We start from the raw sequence: 14,149 nt of genomic DNA on the forward strand, positions 1-14,149 counted from the left end.
TATTGTGTGGTCTTGGACAAATAGACCAAGTGTGATTTTCCTGCAAAGCTTGGAACTCACTTTCCATGGCAGCCAGCCAATGGGGATTTGAGGCTGCTTGAGTAAAGGTGCTCGGCTCACTAAAGGTAGAGATAGACGTATGCATGGCTTTTAGGGGATGTTTGGTAGAATAGTATAGCTTGAAATCAGTAAATGTTTTAGGTTTTAGGCTGCCTGTTTGGGATCTAGCAACAATATGAGGTGAGCTTGGTGGATTAATTAAGGTAGGTAGTGAAGAGATGGAAGGAATATGGTCTTCTAAGATTGGAAAAACTATGTCACAGGTAGGTGTTGATTCTGCAGGAGAATCAATGGTTGTAGGTGAGGTTGGTGTGGTTGTAGGTGAAATAGGTGGAGAAGGTGTAACAGAATCTGTTATCACAATTGGATTGGATTCTGTAGGTAAAGACCTTGAAGTTGGTATTATTGCAATGGGAACAATAGGAGGGGATAGTGGTTCAATAGAAATTGGTTCATTTGTGATCAAATCAGGTGAAATATTGTTAACTTCAATAAACTGAGAGAGTAAGGGAACAATACCTTGATTCAAAGAAGAGTCACTTGCTTAAGCCATGTGGGAGGCAGTACCTTGTGCCGGAAACAACTTCTCATCAAAAATCACATGCCTTGAGATAAAGACTCATTTGGTGGAGGTATCTAGGCACCTATATCCCTTTTGATTTAAACAATATCCTAGAAAGATGCATTGTCTACTTCTGAATTCAAGTTTGTGTCTATTATAAAGACGAAGAAGAGGATAACAAGCACAACCAAATACCTTTAAATTAGTATAATCTGGTTCCTTATTGTGAAGTTTAAAATAAGGAGTAGACCATTTTATAGTTTGAGTAGGTAATCGGTTAATCAAATAGACAGCAGTATGGCAAGCCTCAATCCAGAATTTAGAAGATAATTGAGATTGAGCAAGAAGTGTAAGGCCAATTTCTATGATATGTCTGTGTTTTCTTTCTGCTATCCCATTCTGTTGGGAAGTGTGAGGACATGTTATTCTATGAAAAATACCATGAGAAGAAAGAAAATTTTTGAATTGATGAGATGTATATTCACCCCACCATCAGTTTGGAGCTGTTTGATCTTTGTTGAGAGAAGATTTTCAAGTAAACTCTTAAATTTGACAAAATAATCAAATACTTCAGACTTTAATTTTAAAGGAAAAATCCATGTATATCTTGAAAAATCATCTATAAATATAACATAGAATTTATAACCACTAACAGACACAACTGGAGACGTCCAAACATCACTATGAACTAATTCTAATGGAAAATTGGTAACATGAGTTGAATCCTGAAAAGGTAGTTGTTTTCTTTTGGCTAATTGACATGGCTCACATAAAGAAAAACTAGACTCTAAATGACTGACAGGTAGATGTTGAGACTTGAGAAGATGCTTGAGAACAATAGAATTGGGATGTCCAAGTCTATTGTGCTAAGTGACTTCACCAGCTTTGACTCCAAGAAAGGCAGCATGATTGCTATGTTTATTGACTCCAAGAAAGGCAGTAGGCTTGTTGTGTTTATTGATGAGAAATTGTTTCAGCTGAATTGGGTATAGACCATCCTCACTTGGCCCCTGCAATATTATCTCCCCCGAGAGGTTGCCCTTTACAAGAAAATAAGAATCCGTGAGTTTGAAGTGGCAATTATTATCATGACAGAAACGATTTATTGAAAGAAGATTAGCTAAAACATCAAGACAATGTAAGATATGTTTTAAATGAACAATAGTGTTTTGGAGTTTGAAAGAAGAAGAACCCGTATGAGTGATGGGAAGAGAGCTACCATTGCCTACAGCAACTTGTTTTTCCCCATTGTATGGCTGTTGGATTGTGAAATTTTTCAAGTCAGTAGTGATATGGTTATTAGCCCCACTGTCAGCTAACCAATCATCATCTTCACGGAGAGCATTAGATTGAGCAATCATGGCTGCAAGCTCACTTGGAGGGTGTCTTCCTTGGTAGGCATAGTCCATGCGATGATAGCAGTCAAGTGCTTGATGGCTTGTCTTACCACAAATTTGACAAGGAACCCAATTAGTGCTATTAGAAAAGGTAGAATTTGTTCTACCTGAAATTGAAGCACGATTTGTTTGCTGAGGAGAAAAGCGCTGACTCGCACTATTTGTTTGTTGAGAAGAATAGCGCTAACCACTAGCAGGCTTATGTGGTTGATTGCGTGCATTGTTCTTGCTGAATTTGGGCTTGTGAGTATTTGGCTTTTGAGAATAAAGCGCAAATGAGGTGGTCTCATACTGTTTATTCTGCTGCAGTAGAAGACGTTCATGGTTGAGCAGGGTAGACTGAAACTGATCTAGAGGCATAGCATTGTTATTTGTAACAAGAGAGAAGGTGGTGATAAAGGCATTAAACTGAGGATTCAGACCTCCAACAAGGTAAGAGATAAGGTCTTCCTCTTCAACTTTCTTTCCAACAAGAGCTAGTTCATCGACAAGGGACTTGGCTTCTTGTAGATACTCAGAGCAAGTCTTAGTTCCTTGATGAAGAGTTTGTAATTGGTGCCGTAATTGACTGATGCGTGTCCTAGAAGGGCGTGCAAAATGGGTAGCCAATGCAGTCCACACCTCATGGGAGGTATTCAAGCCGTAGACTGTTAGAACCACTTTCTCAGAGAGACAAGTGATAAGCCAGCTAAGAACATACTGGTCTTTTCTTTTCCATATAGCAGCTTCAGGATTGATAACATCATCCTCTCCAGCAGTTTTGGGAAGGAATTTAGGTGGGCATGGTTCTGAGCCATCAACGATGTTCATAAGACCATGAGTACGAAGGATGGGACGAATCTGAAGGCTCCAGGCCAGGTAATTACGTTCACCCAATTTGCTAGGTATATAGCTCGTAAGATTGGGTATGGAGATAGTGTTTGCGGAATAAGCCATTAGGTTGGAGGTGTTAACCTACAAATGGCTCTGATACCAAGTAAAATATTATCAAGAGATGAGATATTTGGCCAAGATGCATTCTGGAGCTTTATCATTGAACTTAAATAGAAAAGAGTTACACTTGTATTTGATCACATCAAGCTAACAAGATAAGCTTTGATGTGATAAGAAGATTTAAACAAAAAATAAAAGATAAAGATATAATATAAAAGATTACAAACAATCAAAAGAAAAGTGATACAAATAAATAACTCTTACAAGAGATAAGTAAGAGTCCTAGCGCACTTCTCCTGAGTAGCAGCAGACTCCTTAACAAGAAGCTCCTTTTTTCAAGGTAGCAAGTTGATAACGGGATTGCATCACCCGGGCTTGGGATTGGGCAGCGAACATGCGCTCTAGAACAAGCCATACCTCATGTGAGGTTTTGATTCCAACTACACGAGTTAGAAGACTCTCAATGAGAGTGGAGAGCAACATGCTGAGGATGAGTTTATCCTGTTGGTACCCTTTGAGAATGCTGGATTGAGCACCTGTGTAGACGTAAAGGTGCTATCATCCAAAGCAGGGATATATTGAGGGGGACATGGAATGTCACCATTGACATATCCAAAGAGGGATTGTCCTTCCAAGTAGGGAATAACTAGAGTATTTGCAAGGGGTAATTTCCTCGAGTGAGTTCCAAGTTGGAGAGGTGATTGGTGGTGTTGAGAGGCTATGGAAGGGCCAGAGTGGGTGAGTGGTTGTCAAAGGAGGAGTTATGAGAGATAGTCGACATGCTCGTGATTAGGAAAGGGAAAAAAAAAAAAAAAATTAAAGGGAGAATGGATGTTAATCCTTTGGTAGCTCTGATCCCATATAATGAAGACAATACAAGAGGAGATTCTGTTTTGTTTGAATTGACTTTATTAGAAAGTGAGCTTACAGCAGAATATATAGGATAAAGAATACAAGTGTTGAGCCATGGTGAGGTGGCATGTTTACAAAGAGATAGAGACAAAACATATTACTATAACCTAAAGCAACTGACACGTTGGTTTGCTGAAACCAATGTTATTTTGGGAAGCTGTATCAAGCGTGAAATGTGGCTGGAAATAAGGATGTGAAGACTCATGTATCCTGAGGAATGCACCGAGAGAACCATTGGAATGAAGACACCAATCAACCTACAAGAGACCTTGAAGTTAGAGTGATTCCTTGGATTTAGTGTGGCTTAGACGTTGCTTTGTTAGGTTTTACATAGTAGCCGTTGCTTTGTTGTCTTTTCCGGAGATAGAGTATCTTGAGATTCAACTCACCGTCCTTGCCGCCAAAAAACATTGCTGCCCCCCGGAAGCCAGATAATAGTAGTGCTAGTGAGGAGGACATCCCTCTAAAGTTACTCATGGCTATGCGATCGGTTGCATCAAATAGTGGCAACCGATTGAGAGAGAGGAATGCTGGTCAATCAGATGCAGTTGTGAATAAGGAGCCTGCTGATCTTACCCCAACCAGTCCTCTCCAGCAGAGAAGATCAGAGGAGCAAGAGAACAATGGAATGGGTCAAACAATTGACCTTATTATAATCAAGCATCAAGTGAGCAACACAATAGCATGATTCTCACATTGAATGGTACAACTCTTTGAAGTTAGCAGAAAAGCTAACAACCAAGGATATATATCCTCCTTTATAACTTTCCTTTCCCTGTATGTATTAATTACGTACTTGGGAAAAACAAGGCGGAGAAAAAGAGCAAGACTCTAAAATATATATTATCGAAAAACGTTATAATGTAATAAAAATATTATTTTTTTGCTCATAAAAGTCTTATGTGTCACGCCCCCTAATCACAGCTTGTGTCATTGTAGCAACGTAGGGGCCTGTAACCTCTTGCAACCTAAGACTTTTATAAGTTAAAAATAATATTTTTATTGCAGTATAGCATTTCTCTCTCTCTACTATACATCAATGTAAAAATCAGGTTCGGGAATCGAAGCCAACCAATTATGACCAAATTAAAGTATCATTCGGAAACCTATGAGACATTTCAAGGATTAAGGCAGGAAAGAACTGTGCACGTTAATTGGAGCAACACCCAAGCTAGTAAATGGTTGGGTGGAATTAATGCCATATTTTCTTCCTTGGAAAAACTCACGTGGAATATTATTCATCTCAGAAAGATCCAAATGTTCAGGACGAAAGGCTATTATATTTGTTGTGTTGTTTTCTTCAAAGCTTAATTCTCCACTCCATTGTAGAAAATATTAAAAATATCAAAGATTGTAAATATAGGAAGGCTAAGGAAAGAAAGAGAATACAGAATTTTGGATGCTTGGGCTTTAGAGGCTTATGTGAATTACTAAGAAGTGAGCTATAGCCTATGTATAGGAGGATTATGTCTTGATCTAATGATCTTATTGATTTACTTGATAATACAATGAAAATGCTTATTTATAAGCTATATAAATGTATAATATAAAGAATTTAAATCCAATAATGAAAATATCGTCGTAATGTACAAGATTCTGATATCATTTGATAACAAAATGATACAATTTAAATATAGAAAGAAATCAATGAATTTTAACTTCAATATATAAAATGAAATTGATTTTGTTTTTGGTCTAGGAGTACTATTGACCTCAGAAAGTTCCAAATACATGATTTAGACAAGACAGGGCCATGTTCTGGGCCAAAATTAAGATTAATTACGGTCAGCAAAATGTAGGCCTGTCAAAGGCCCAATTTAACAAATAATTTATACTGTATCTTTCATGGCCCAGAAGCCCCAAGATCATTTATTAATTTGTCATAAGGTAGAATTAAAACCCATATGCATATAACCTTTGACATGAGAAATAGAAAATTAATAGGTCCATCAGGCACTGGAACATTATTCATACGATTGGATTCCTCTAAAATCATCTGGGCCTGGCGAGGTCCACTTGGTCCAATCCAATGATCTTAATATTTTAGGGGCAAATTAATTATTCTGTATCATCTCAGATTATAATCGATTACTTCTATTAATGTAATAGTGTCTTTACTAAATTTTCAATTTTGTCGGTTAACCTTCTAATAGAAGAGAATTTGGTAAGGTATAGAAGAGAAGAGGTGACTCCACCGGGACCATACAAGGTAGTTTTTTTCAGTTGTATTTCTAGCATTTATCATGTTTTAACTTTTGAGATTGGGATTCATGGCAATACCTATGAAATTGCCCATATATATAGGTTTGGCCATAGGGGGTAGCCGAAGCCACCCCCAAGGGCCACAGGGGGTGGTTGGGTTGGGCCACCCTCGGCCACCCCCTAGGGTGAAAATGGGGTGGTTGAACCACCACATGTTTTTTAATAAATTTTTTGTTTATTTTTTTATTATTTTATTTTATCATTGTTTGTTGCATCGAAAATGTTCAATTGTAGTTGCCAATAATATTACAGCAGTGAAATATAGTTTAGTCTTGAATGATTATTTCCATTCTAACCTGCACACAAACTATTTTCCAAACCTAAGGAATTAAATAATAATATTAATACATCATTGTATGAGCTTTATAGATAATGGAACTCGATCGATTTGTTGAACATAACTTACAAACAATAAAGCATAGAAACAGCAAGGGAAACAATGAGCTTTATAAATCACAATTTGAAATTTGAAGTAGATAATTTTCAATCTCTAACATATGTCCTTAATATAACATTATTGGATAACATCCATTTGACTATTTCTGTGTTTTTCATTCTGATCTATAAGTAGTACAAATCGCATAATATTTTTTAAAATAATTATTTTAAGTTAATAAATAATAAGTCAGTTTAATAACTTAATTATACTATGAATTATAAGAAAAATAATACAATCCCAAATGATTTAAACTATCAATTTTGTAAGAGAACTTTTTTAAAAAAAAAAAAAAACGAAAGGGGCAATAATAATGAAGAGCTTTATATTTTATCAATCTATACAGTTTAAGTAGGTACCCCAGAAAGCAGGGAGGCAAGGGCGCCCCTCCCTCCGACACGTACCGACTGCGTCATCATGATCATGTCATGTATATATGAATCCATGGAGCAGCTGAGCAAGACACGCCTTCATCTTTGGATGGTAATCCATAAAAGTAGATCGAGTATATGCAGCAACACAATTCCCAGCCAAATATATAGTATATATATAACTATATGCAGCAACACAATTCCCAACCCCTTTTTTTTCTTTCTTTTCTTGCCCGTCTCCATGTCTCATGTCTGCCTTGCCTTCTTGTCTAAGCAATTTAATTATAGACCTCAAAATTAAAGGTGGACACTTATTTCAACAATAACCAAGTTTCCCATCCACTACCATGAAGTTGCTCATACTTTAGCGGAACTTAATTGCTTGTCTAAAGGATTGAATGAAAGCAGCATTTATATTTTGAACAAGCTAGGTTAATGAGCGTTTCCTTTCCTACATCAAACTTAATAATCAAACACTTGGTTATATTATTTTCTTGGGATAATTTATCATTGTTGGTTTATATTTTTATATAATATTTTACGTGATATGTTGCCTTTAGATATGTATCACAACTGTTCAACCAGGCGCACGACGCCTCCATTTATACTGGGTTTGAGATCCAGCAAAGGTTTTTTATGACAGCATATATATATATATATATATATATATATATATATAGGCTATGGCCAATCCACACCCCCCAGCACCGCTCGCGGCGCAACTTTTTTTTTTTAGACACAAGTAATATACGTACGTGAGAGATAAGTGGACTGATGCCATTAATTTGATATATAAAAAACACGCACGTACGTGCAAATAATTATGTCTGTATATACGTTTCGTAAATGGTTCACTTAATTAGAGAGAGAGAGAGAGAGAGAGAGAGAGATCAGATTCTTTTACAGTTGGCATAAATTGGTCAAATGTTAGTTTAGTCTTCTTAATTACAAAATCAATTTGTTAGCTTCTTAGAATGTGAAATACATCTTATTATTAGACACCTCTTTCTTTCTTTTAAAGAGAGAGAGAGAGAATTTTATTCCATGTATTTTACCCATCTTGATAACAAAAAGAAAAAAAAGACAAGGACTCCCCGTCTATAAACCAATAATCTAGCTGAATGAAACTGCGAGGCTACTTCCGAAGAGGTCTATAATATTTGACCAGGGAAGGTCATAGTCGAAGCACGTTTTGGACTGGAATTTTGACTCGGACAATAATCTGGAATTTGATCAACTTGATGGTGTAAAAGGAAATTAAGGATGTTTTTTTTTTTTTTTGAAAAGAGATCAATTCTCATTAATCAGAAAAAACATCATCGAGAACAGTATTTCGGACATACAAAGGAAAATCCTCAGTGCATAATCGCTCCTCACCCAGAGTGAGATTTATCTTTGCAAGCCTATGGGATGCCTCATTAGCCTTAGGCATTACATGACAAACACTCCACTCTTGGACACACTGCAGCAAAAGCTTTGCATCATTAATCAAAGTACCATAATAGCCCCATGTGCATTCCTCCTTTCTCAAAGCTTGAACAACTTCCATAGAATCCCCCTCTAATATAACATTGTCCAACTCCATTCTCACACACAGATCTGCCAACTTCCATGCCGCTAAAGCTTCAGCAGTTGTTGGATCAGTAATAAACATTCTCATCACCACAAGAGCAGCAACAATATCCCCATTGTGATCACGAGGTATAATGCCAATCCCCATTTTTTGCCCCTCTTTATCAACAGCAGCATCCCAGTTGAACTTGACAGCACCAAACGGAGGCTTTTTCCACCTCTGTACATCATGGGTCTGTTGGGGAACACGTTGCACACACCTACTCGTCCCAGCTCTCTGAAATTGCACCACTTGTTCCTGGGCCATTCTGTACAGAACAAAGGGAGATTGGAATTCACCACTAAAAATCACTTTGTTTCTACGCAGCCAGATAAGACGTGCAATCACCGCCACTAATTGCATCCCATCTTCCTCCATACGCTTACTAAGCATCAGCCAAATATTAACAAAAGAATCATCATATGAGGTGCATTTCTGGATTGACATCATACACTCTGTCCACACATCCACAGCAAATGGACAAGTCCACAAAATATGGCCTACCGTTTCTCCAACCCTTCCACAAATGGGACATACCAGATTAGAAATTATACCTCTTTTATGGAGATTAACCCTCGTGGGTAGAATATCATTACAAGCTTGCCACAGAAATGTTTTAACCACCATAGGTCCTTTGGTATGCCATATACACTTCCATTGCCGGATTTTTGCCGTGTTGTCTGAACTACTTCTTTTAGCAGCCTCAATGAGATCTTTTGCCAAATGATACGTGCTTTTAACCGAGAAATCACCATTTTTTGTTCCCACCTAAACCCTTTTATCACATTGTTTCCCTGGGCAGATTGGCATCCAACAAATAATGTCTGCCTCCTCCCTCATAAAAATCTCCTGAATGAGTGGTATATTCCACCACCTAGTTGTAACATCAACAAGCTCACAAACATTTGATTCACTATGTAAGGTGCTCACTGGGGACTGTATAGCATAGGTTGATGGCACCAGTATCCAACGATCTTGCCAAATCTTGATTGAAGAATCGTCTCTTACCCTCCACATCAGCCCTTGGTTCAGCAGCTTCATAGAATTCCAGATACTATGCCATGCAAAGGAGGGTCGATTCCCCAACCTGGACTCGAGGAATGTTCCCCTCGGATAATACTTCTCCCCAAAGACTCTAGCCACCATCGAATTTGGATTTTGAAGAAGTCGCCAAGCTTGTTTAGCCAACAAAGCCAAATTAAAACTCTCCAAATCTCTATATCCCAACCCACCTTTTTCCTTGCCCATACCCAATCTTTCCCAACTCATCCAAGCTATTCGAGCATCGTTATCCTTATGCCCCCACCAAAACTTGGACATCATTGCATTAATTTCTTTACACAAAGTTTTTGGTAGCTGAAAAACGCTCATCGTATAAGTGGAAATCGCCTGAATAACAGCTTTTAAAAGGACCTCTTTCCCAGCTTGTGAAAGGAATTTTTCCTTCCACCCATGAATACGATCCCATATACGCCCTTTGATAGCTGAAAAAGCCCCAACACATGATCTCCCCACTAAAGCTGGAAGCCCAAGATACTTCTCATACCTTCTTGTGGGATTAATACCCGCTATAGAAGTAATATGTTCCTTAGCTTCCCTTCTTGTATTTCTGCTAAAAAAAATTGATGTTTTTCTCTATTCAACTTTTGACCAGATGCCTTATCATACATTTCTAGAACTTGTTGGATACGCAGCCACTCAAGAGTATTTGCTTTATAAAAATGCAAATTATCGTCAGCAAAAAACAAATGGATAAGCCTCATACCCCCTCGAGTGATAGGAAGACCCGTAATCCACCTTTCTGCTTCCGCCTTTTGAAGAAGTGAGCTCAATCCCTTCGCACACATGATGAAAAAATATGGAGACAGAGGATCCCCTTGCCTGATTCCCCTAGTTGGTACAATTTTTCCATAAGGTTTTCCATGGATCAACACCGAGTAAGTCATTGTTTTGACATAAGTCATAGTAAGTTGAATCCACTAGCAAACCCCAATTTTTTCATCACTTCCTCTAAAAAATCCAACTCAACTCTGTCATAGGCCTTGCTTATATCGAGCTTTAAAGCCATGTAACCTTCCCTCCCCTTCATCCTACTATCCATAATGTGCATCGCCTCAAACGCCACAAGAACATTATCCGTAATTAACCTCACCTGGAATAAATGCACTCTGGGTAGGGGAGATTATAAGGGGTAAAATTTTTTTTCAAACGGTTAGCAAGAACCTTTGAAATAAGTTTATACAACACATTACATAGACTGATGGGCCTATAATCAGTTACCCTAGAAGGATTATTAATCTTTGGAATGAGCGCAATATGAGTAGAATTGATATCAACATCAAAAATATCATGATTAAGAAACCCAAGTACCGCTTGATGATAAGTGTCAAATATTGCATACTTGGGCCCCCTTTATTTACATTGGTTAATCCTTTAGTTGTGTCGTTATTTAATATTTTGTGTTAGTTTTGTATTTTTAGTGTTTTGTAGGTCATTAAAGAAAAACTACAGTTTTAAAGGGAAAAATGCAAAGTTTGGAAGAAAAGCATACTTTAAGAAGACCTAGATGATTTGGTTAAGTTTAACCAAATCCAAGAAAAAGGTTAAATCAGATTAAATTGGATAAAAGATAAGATTGGATAAGATTTCAGATTGGATTCAAATTCAGATTCTGTACACGTCTCAGTATTTTGACCATAACTTTCTGCTCAAATATCGGATTTAAGTGATTCAAGTGGTATTGAAAAGCTAACGCAAAATACTAAAATTTTTCGTGAAAGAATTTTCCTAATTCAGACGATTACTATGCCAAAATCGCCCCGCAATTAAAGGACACAAATCTAGATGAATCATATTCCAATTTCAGACTTTTATTTTGACTGGGAGACAGATCTCCGAGTTATCTAGGTTTACTTGGGCTTCTAGGACTTCCCTAAGCCTATAAATAGATTTCTTTGCATTCAAGAAAAGGGGTAGAATTTCATAGAGCAAAATTATACAATTTTTTCTCTTTTTAGTTTAGGTTTTCTTTTGATTTAGGTTTTATTTTTACGTGGAGCTAAATTCCTAACTAAGGTTGGGGATGAAGCCTCACTGATGAAGAATATCAATACTTTCATGTAAGTCTTTATTTATCTAATTTTATTGGGTTTAATATTTCAATTGTTTTACTTGTTTTCAATGTGTGGAGTGATTATTGGATATCTTTTGTGATTCAATGATACACTTGATGATTTAAGATAATTTAACATAATTGATTACTTGATTTTATTTGCCTAGATAATTGGATATCCATTGTGATTTGTTCTACAGATACATTTGGTGTTTCAATTAAGATTATATATCTTTTGTGATTTACGGATACATCTGATGATTTGATTGATATTGGATTCCTTTTGTGATATGTGCAATGAATTGATACATAAGATGATTTTGATTAATTGTTTGAAGCATAGTAAAACATATCTAAGATTTTAATTGTGAGTACTTCAAATTAATATTGATAAATATGGAAGTATGTTATTATGATTTGGTGAGTGTGAATTCACAAACCTTAGTATTTTATCTCTTAGTTTATTTTAATTAGTTTATGTTTGTCTTTTAATTTCAAAAATCAAAATCAAAAACCTTTTGGAACTAGATTAGGATTTAATTAGTTTAGATATAAATTGCTCTTTCAAAAACACAATTCCCTGTGGGTTCGACTTCGCACTTGCAATCCATTAAACTACAATCGATTTGTGCACTTGCAAGTTAAATAAATTTGCACAACACTTGACATACCTCTACTTTCACCGTAGACCATGAGTTTTGGTAAAAACATGCTGAGAAACCATCTGGCCCAAGGGATTTGAGAGGATGCATCTGTTTAAGTGCTAGCTCCACTTTTGCCATTGTAAAATCACGTAACAAAGTTGCATTCATCTCTTCCGAAACTCTACACTCCAAAGCAGCCAAACAATCTTCTACCCCTGATACTTCCCCAGCCGAAAACAACCCCTGGAAAAACAATGTAAAAGCATGCCCAATTTCGTGCTACTTCTTCCATTCCCTGCCCTCCTCATCTTTTATCTTCACTAGCCGATTTATTCTCCATCTATGATTCGCCCATGCATGAAAGAACGAAGTGTGACGATCTCCCTTTTGGTACTAGCTTTGTTTAGCACGCTGTTTCCATTTTACATCTTCTTGCTCAAGAATAAAATCGATCTTTCCTTGTAATTCTTTGATTGCTGCCCAGTTCTACTCTCCCTCATTCCGCTGTAATTCTTCTAGTTGCTTGGTTTTTTTCTTGAGGAGCTTTTCAGCATTGCCAAACTTATGGGTACTCCATCGAACTAGATTGGTCTGACACTGAGCAAGACATAATCTTGTTGACTGCATCCCTACACTCCCATCATCTCCCGTTTCCCATGCTTCCTTTATCACCCCCAGACATTCTTCATCAGCCAGCCCACTGGCTTCGAATTTGAAACTTTTGTGGTAGCTGATTTGGGACTCATATATATCAGTTGTGGTGAGGAGCAAGGGCTTATGATCAGATGATCTTGCTACCAATACCCTTACTTCACAGCTTGTAGATAGCTCACACTACTCCTTGTTTGCAATAGCATGGTCAAGACGTTCTTTCATGAAAGACACATCCTGATGCTAGTTATTCCAAGTATATTTGGACCCAAGGTACCCCAAATCACTTAACCTGCATTCTTCTAATACTTGGCGAAATTGAGCCATCTGACTTTCTCTTCGTATATTTCCACCAACCTTTTCAGCTTGCTCAACCACCTCGTTGAAGTCACCAATACACAGCCATGCCTCCAAAATAAAAGATTGAAGATGCTTAAGCAAAACCCACGATTCATATCGTTTAGAAGCATCCGGATGACCATAAAAACATGTTAGTTTCCAAGAAATATTACGTCCAGGGAGTTTAACCACCGCATTGATATGTCTTCGAGTGTAGTTTTGTATTTCCAGCCGATCTGAATCCTTCCATAACAGCGCTAAACCACCACTCTTCCCCACCAGATCCACCATAAATACTCCATCGAATTCGAACTTCACTCTTAATCCTTCCATCTTTTGTTGTCTACTCTTTGTTTCCATGAGAAACAAGATAGAGGGTCTCTTATCCTTCACCATTTGGCAAAGATCACGAACTATCCAGGGGTTCCCATGCCCTCGACAGTTCCTACTTATGAGTTTCATGGCTATTGGTGGGGCTGTAACTTAGCCACCACCAACTCATCAAATCCTGCACCCATAATTTTTGTATTATTGCTCCCTCTTTTTGCTCTACCCTCCATCTCTGCTGATCCCACTTCCACATTACCTCTTCGCTTGCGTTTATAAGTTTCTCCCTAAGTCAGTGAGTGAACAATTTTCCTTACCCGTGCCTGCTTCTTCCACCCTCTAAAACTCTTGTCCCCCTTTCTTCCATCTACACTGTTAACAAATGTAGTACTGCTATCGACCTCCACAATTTTACTGCGCATACCTGTACCCATAGGGTCTTGCATAATATCTTCTTTCCCCTTAGAGTCCAATACAATTTCCATATGTGTATGATCAGGCCCACATAAAAGCCCATCACTACTTATCATT

At 37.5% G+C, this 14,149-nt stretch overlaps 2 protein-coding genes across 2 annotated transcripts; both read right to left on the bottom strand.

Annotated features, from left to right (window-relative positions):
• Positions 1-8,233: 8,233 nt before the first annotated feature.
• Positions 8,234-9,300, bottom strand: LOC132162969 (uncharacterized). The gene is made up of 2 exons (XM_059573176.1): positions 9,170-9,300; positions 8,234-9,062 (listed from the first exon to the last, which is right to left on the bottom strand). The coding sequence occupies exons 1-2, from the start codon at positions 9,298-9,300 to the stop codon at positions 8,234-8,236; spliced, it is 960 nt and encodes a 319-aa protein (XP_059429159.1).
• A 13-nt stretch (positions 9,301-9,313) lies between these two features.
• On the bottom strand, positions 9,314-13,753 carry LOC132162970 (uncharacterized). The gene is made up of 4 exons (XM_059573178.1): positions 13,262-13,753; positions 12,329-12,544; positions 10,534-10,697; positions 9,314-10,091 (listed from the first exon to the last, which is right to left on the bottom strand). The coding sequence occupies exons 1-4, from the start codon at positions 13,751-13,753 to the stop codon at positions 9,314-9,316; spliced, it is 1,650 nt and encodes a 549-aa protein (XP_059429161.1).
• Positions 13,754-14,149: the final 396 nt, after the last annotated feature.

This window comes from Corylus avellana, chromosome ca10, assembly GCF_901000735.1.
Source record: "Corylus avellana chromosome ca10, CavTom2PMs-1.0".
NCBI classification, from domain to species: domain Eukaryota; kingdom Viridiplantae; phylum Streptophyta; class Magnoliopsida; order Fagales; family Betulaceae; genus Corylus; species Corylus avellana.

Bases quoted from the DNA above. Each gene is read 5' to 3' on its own strand.
- LOC132162969 (XM_059573176.1), bottom strand. From the start codon at position 9,300: ATGGTGATTTCTCGGTTAAAAGCACGTATCATTTGGCAAAAGATCTCA. The intron at 9,063-9,169 runs GTGGTTAAAACA...CATTTGTGGAAG, and splicing joins GGCATACCAAAGGACCTATG to GGTTGGAGAAACGGTAGGCC.
- LOC132162970 (XM_059573178.1), bottom strand. From the start codon at position 13,753: ATGAAACTCATAAGTAGGAACTGTCGAGGGCATGGGAACCCCTGGATA. The intron at 12,545-13,261 runs GTATTAGAAGAA...TTGTTTTTCCAG, and splicing joins AGATGGCTCAATTTCGCCAA to GGGTTGTTTTCGGCTGGGGA. The intron at 10,698-12,328 runs GTATGTCAAGTG...CATTTATTCCAG, and splicing joins GGTCTACGGTGAAAGTAGAG to GTGAGGTTAATTACGGATAA.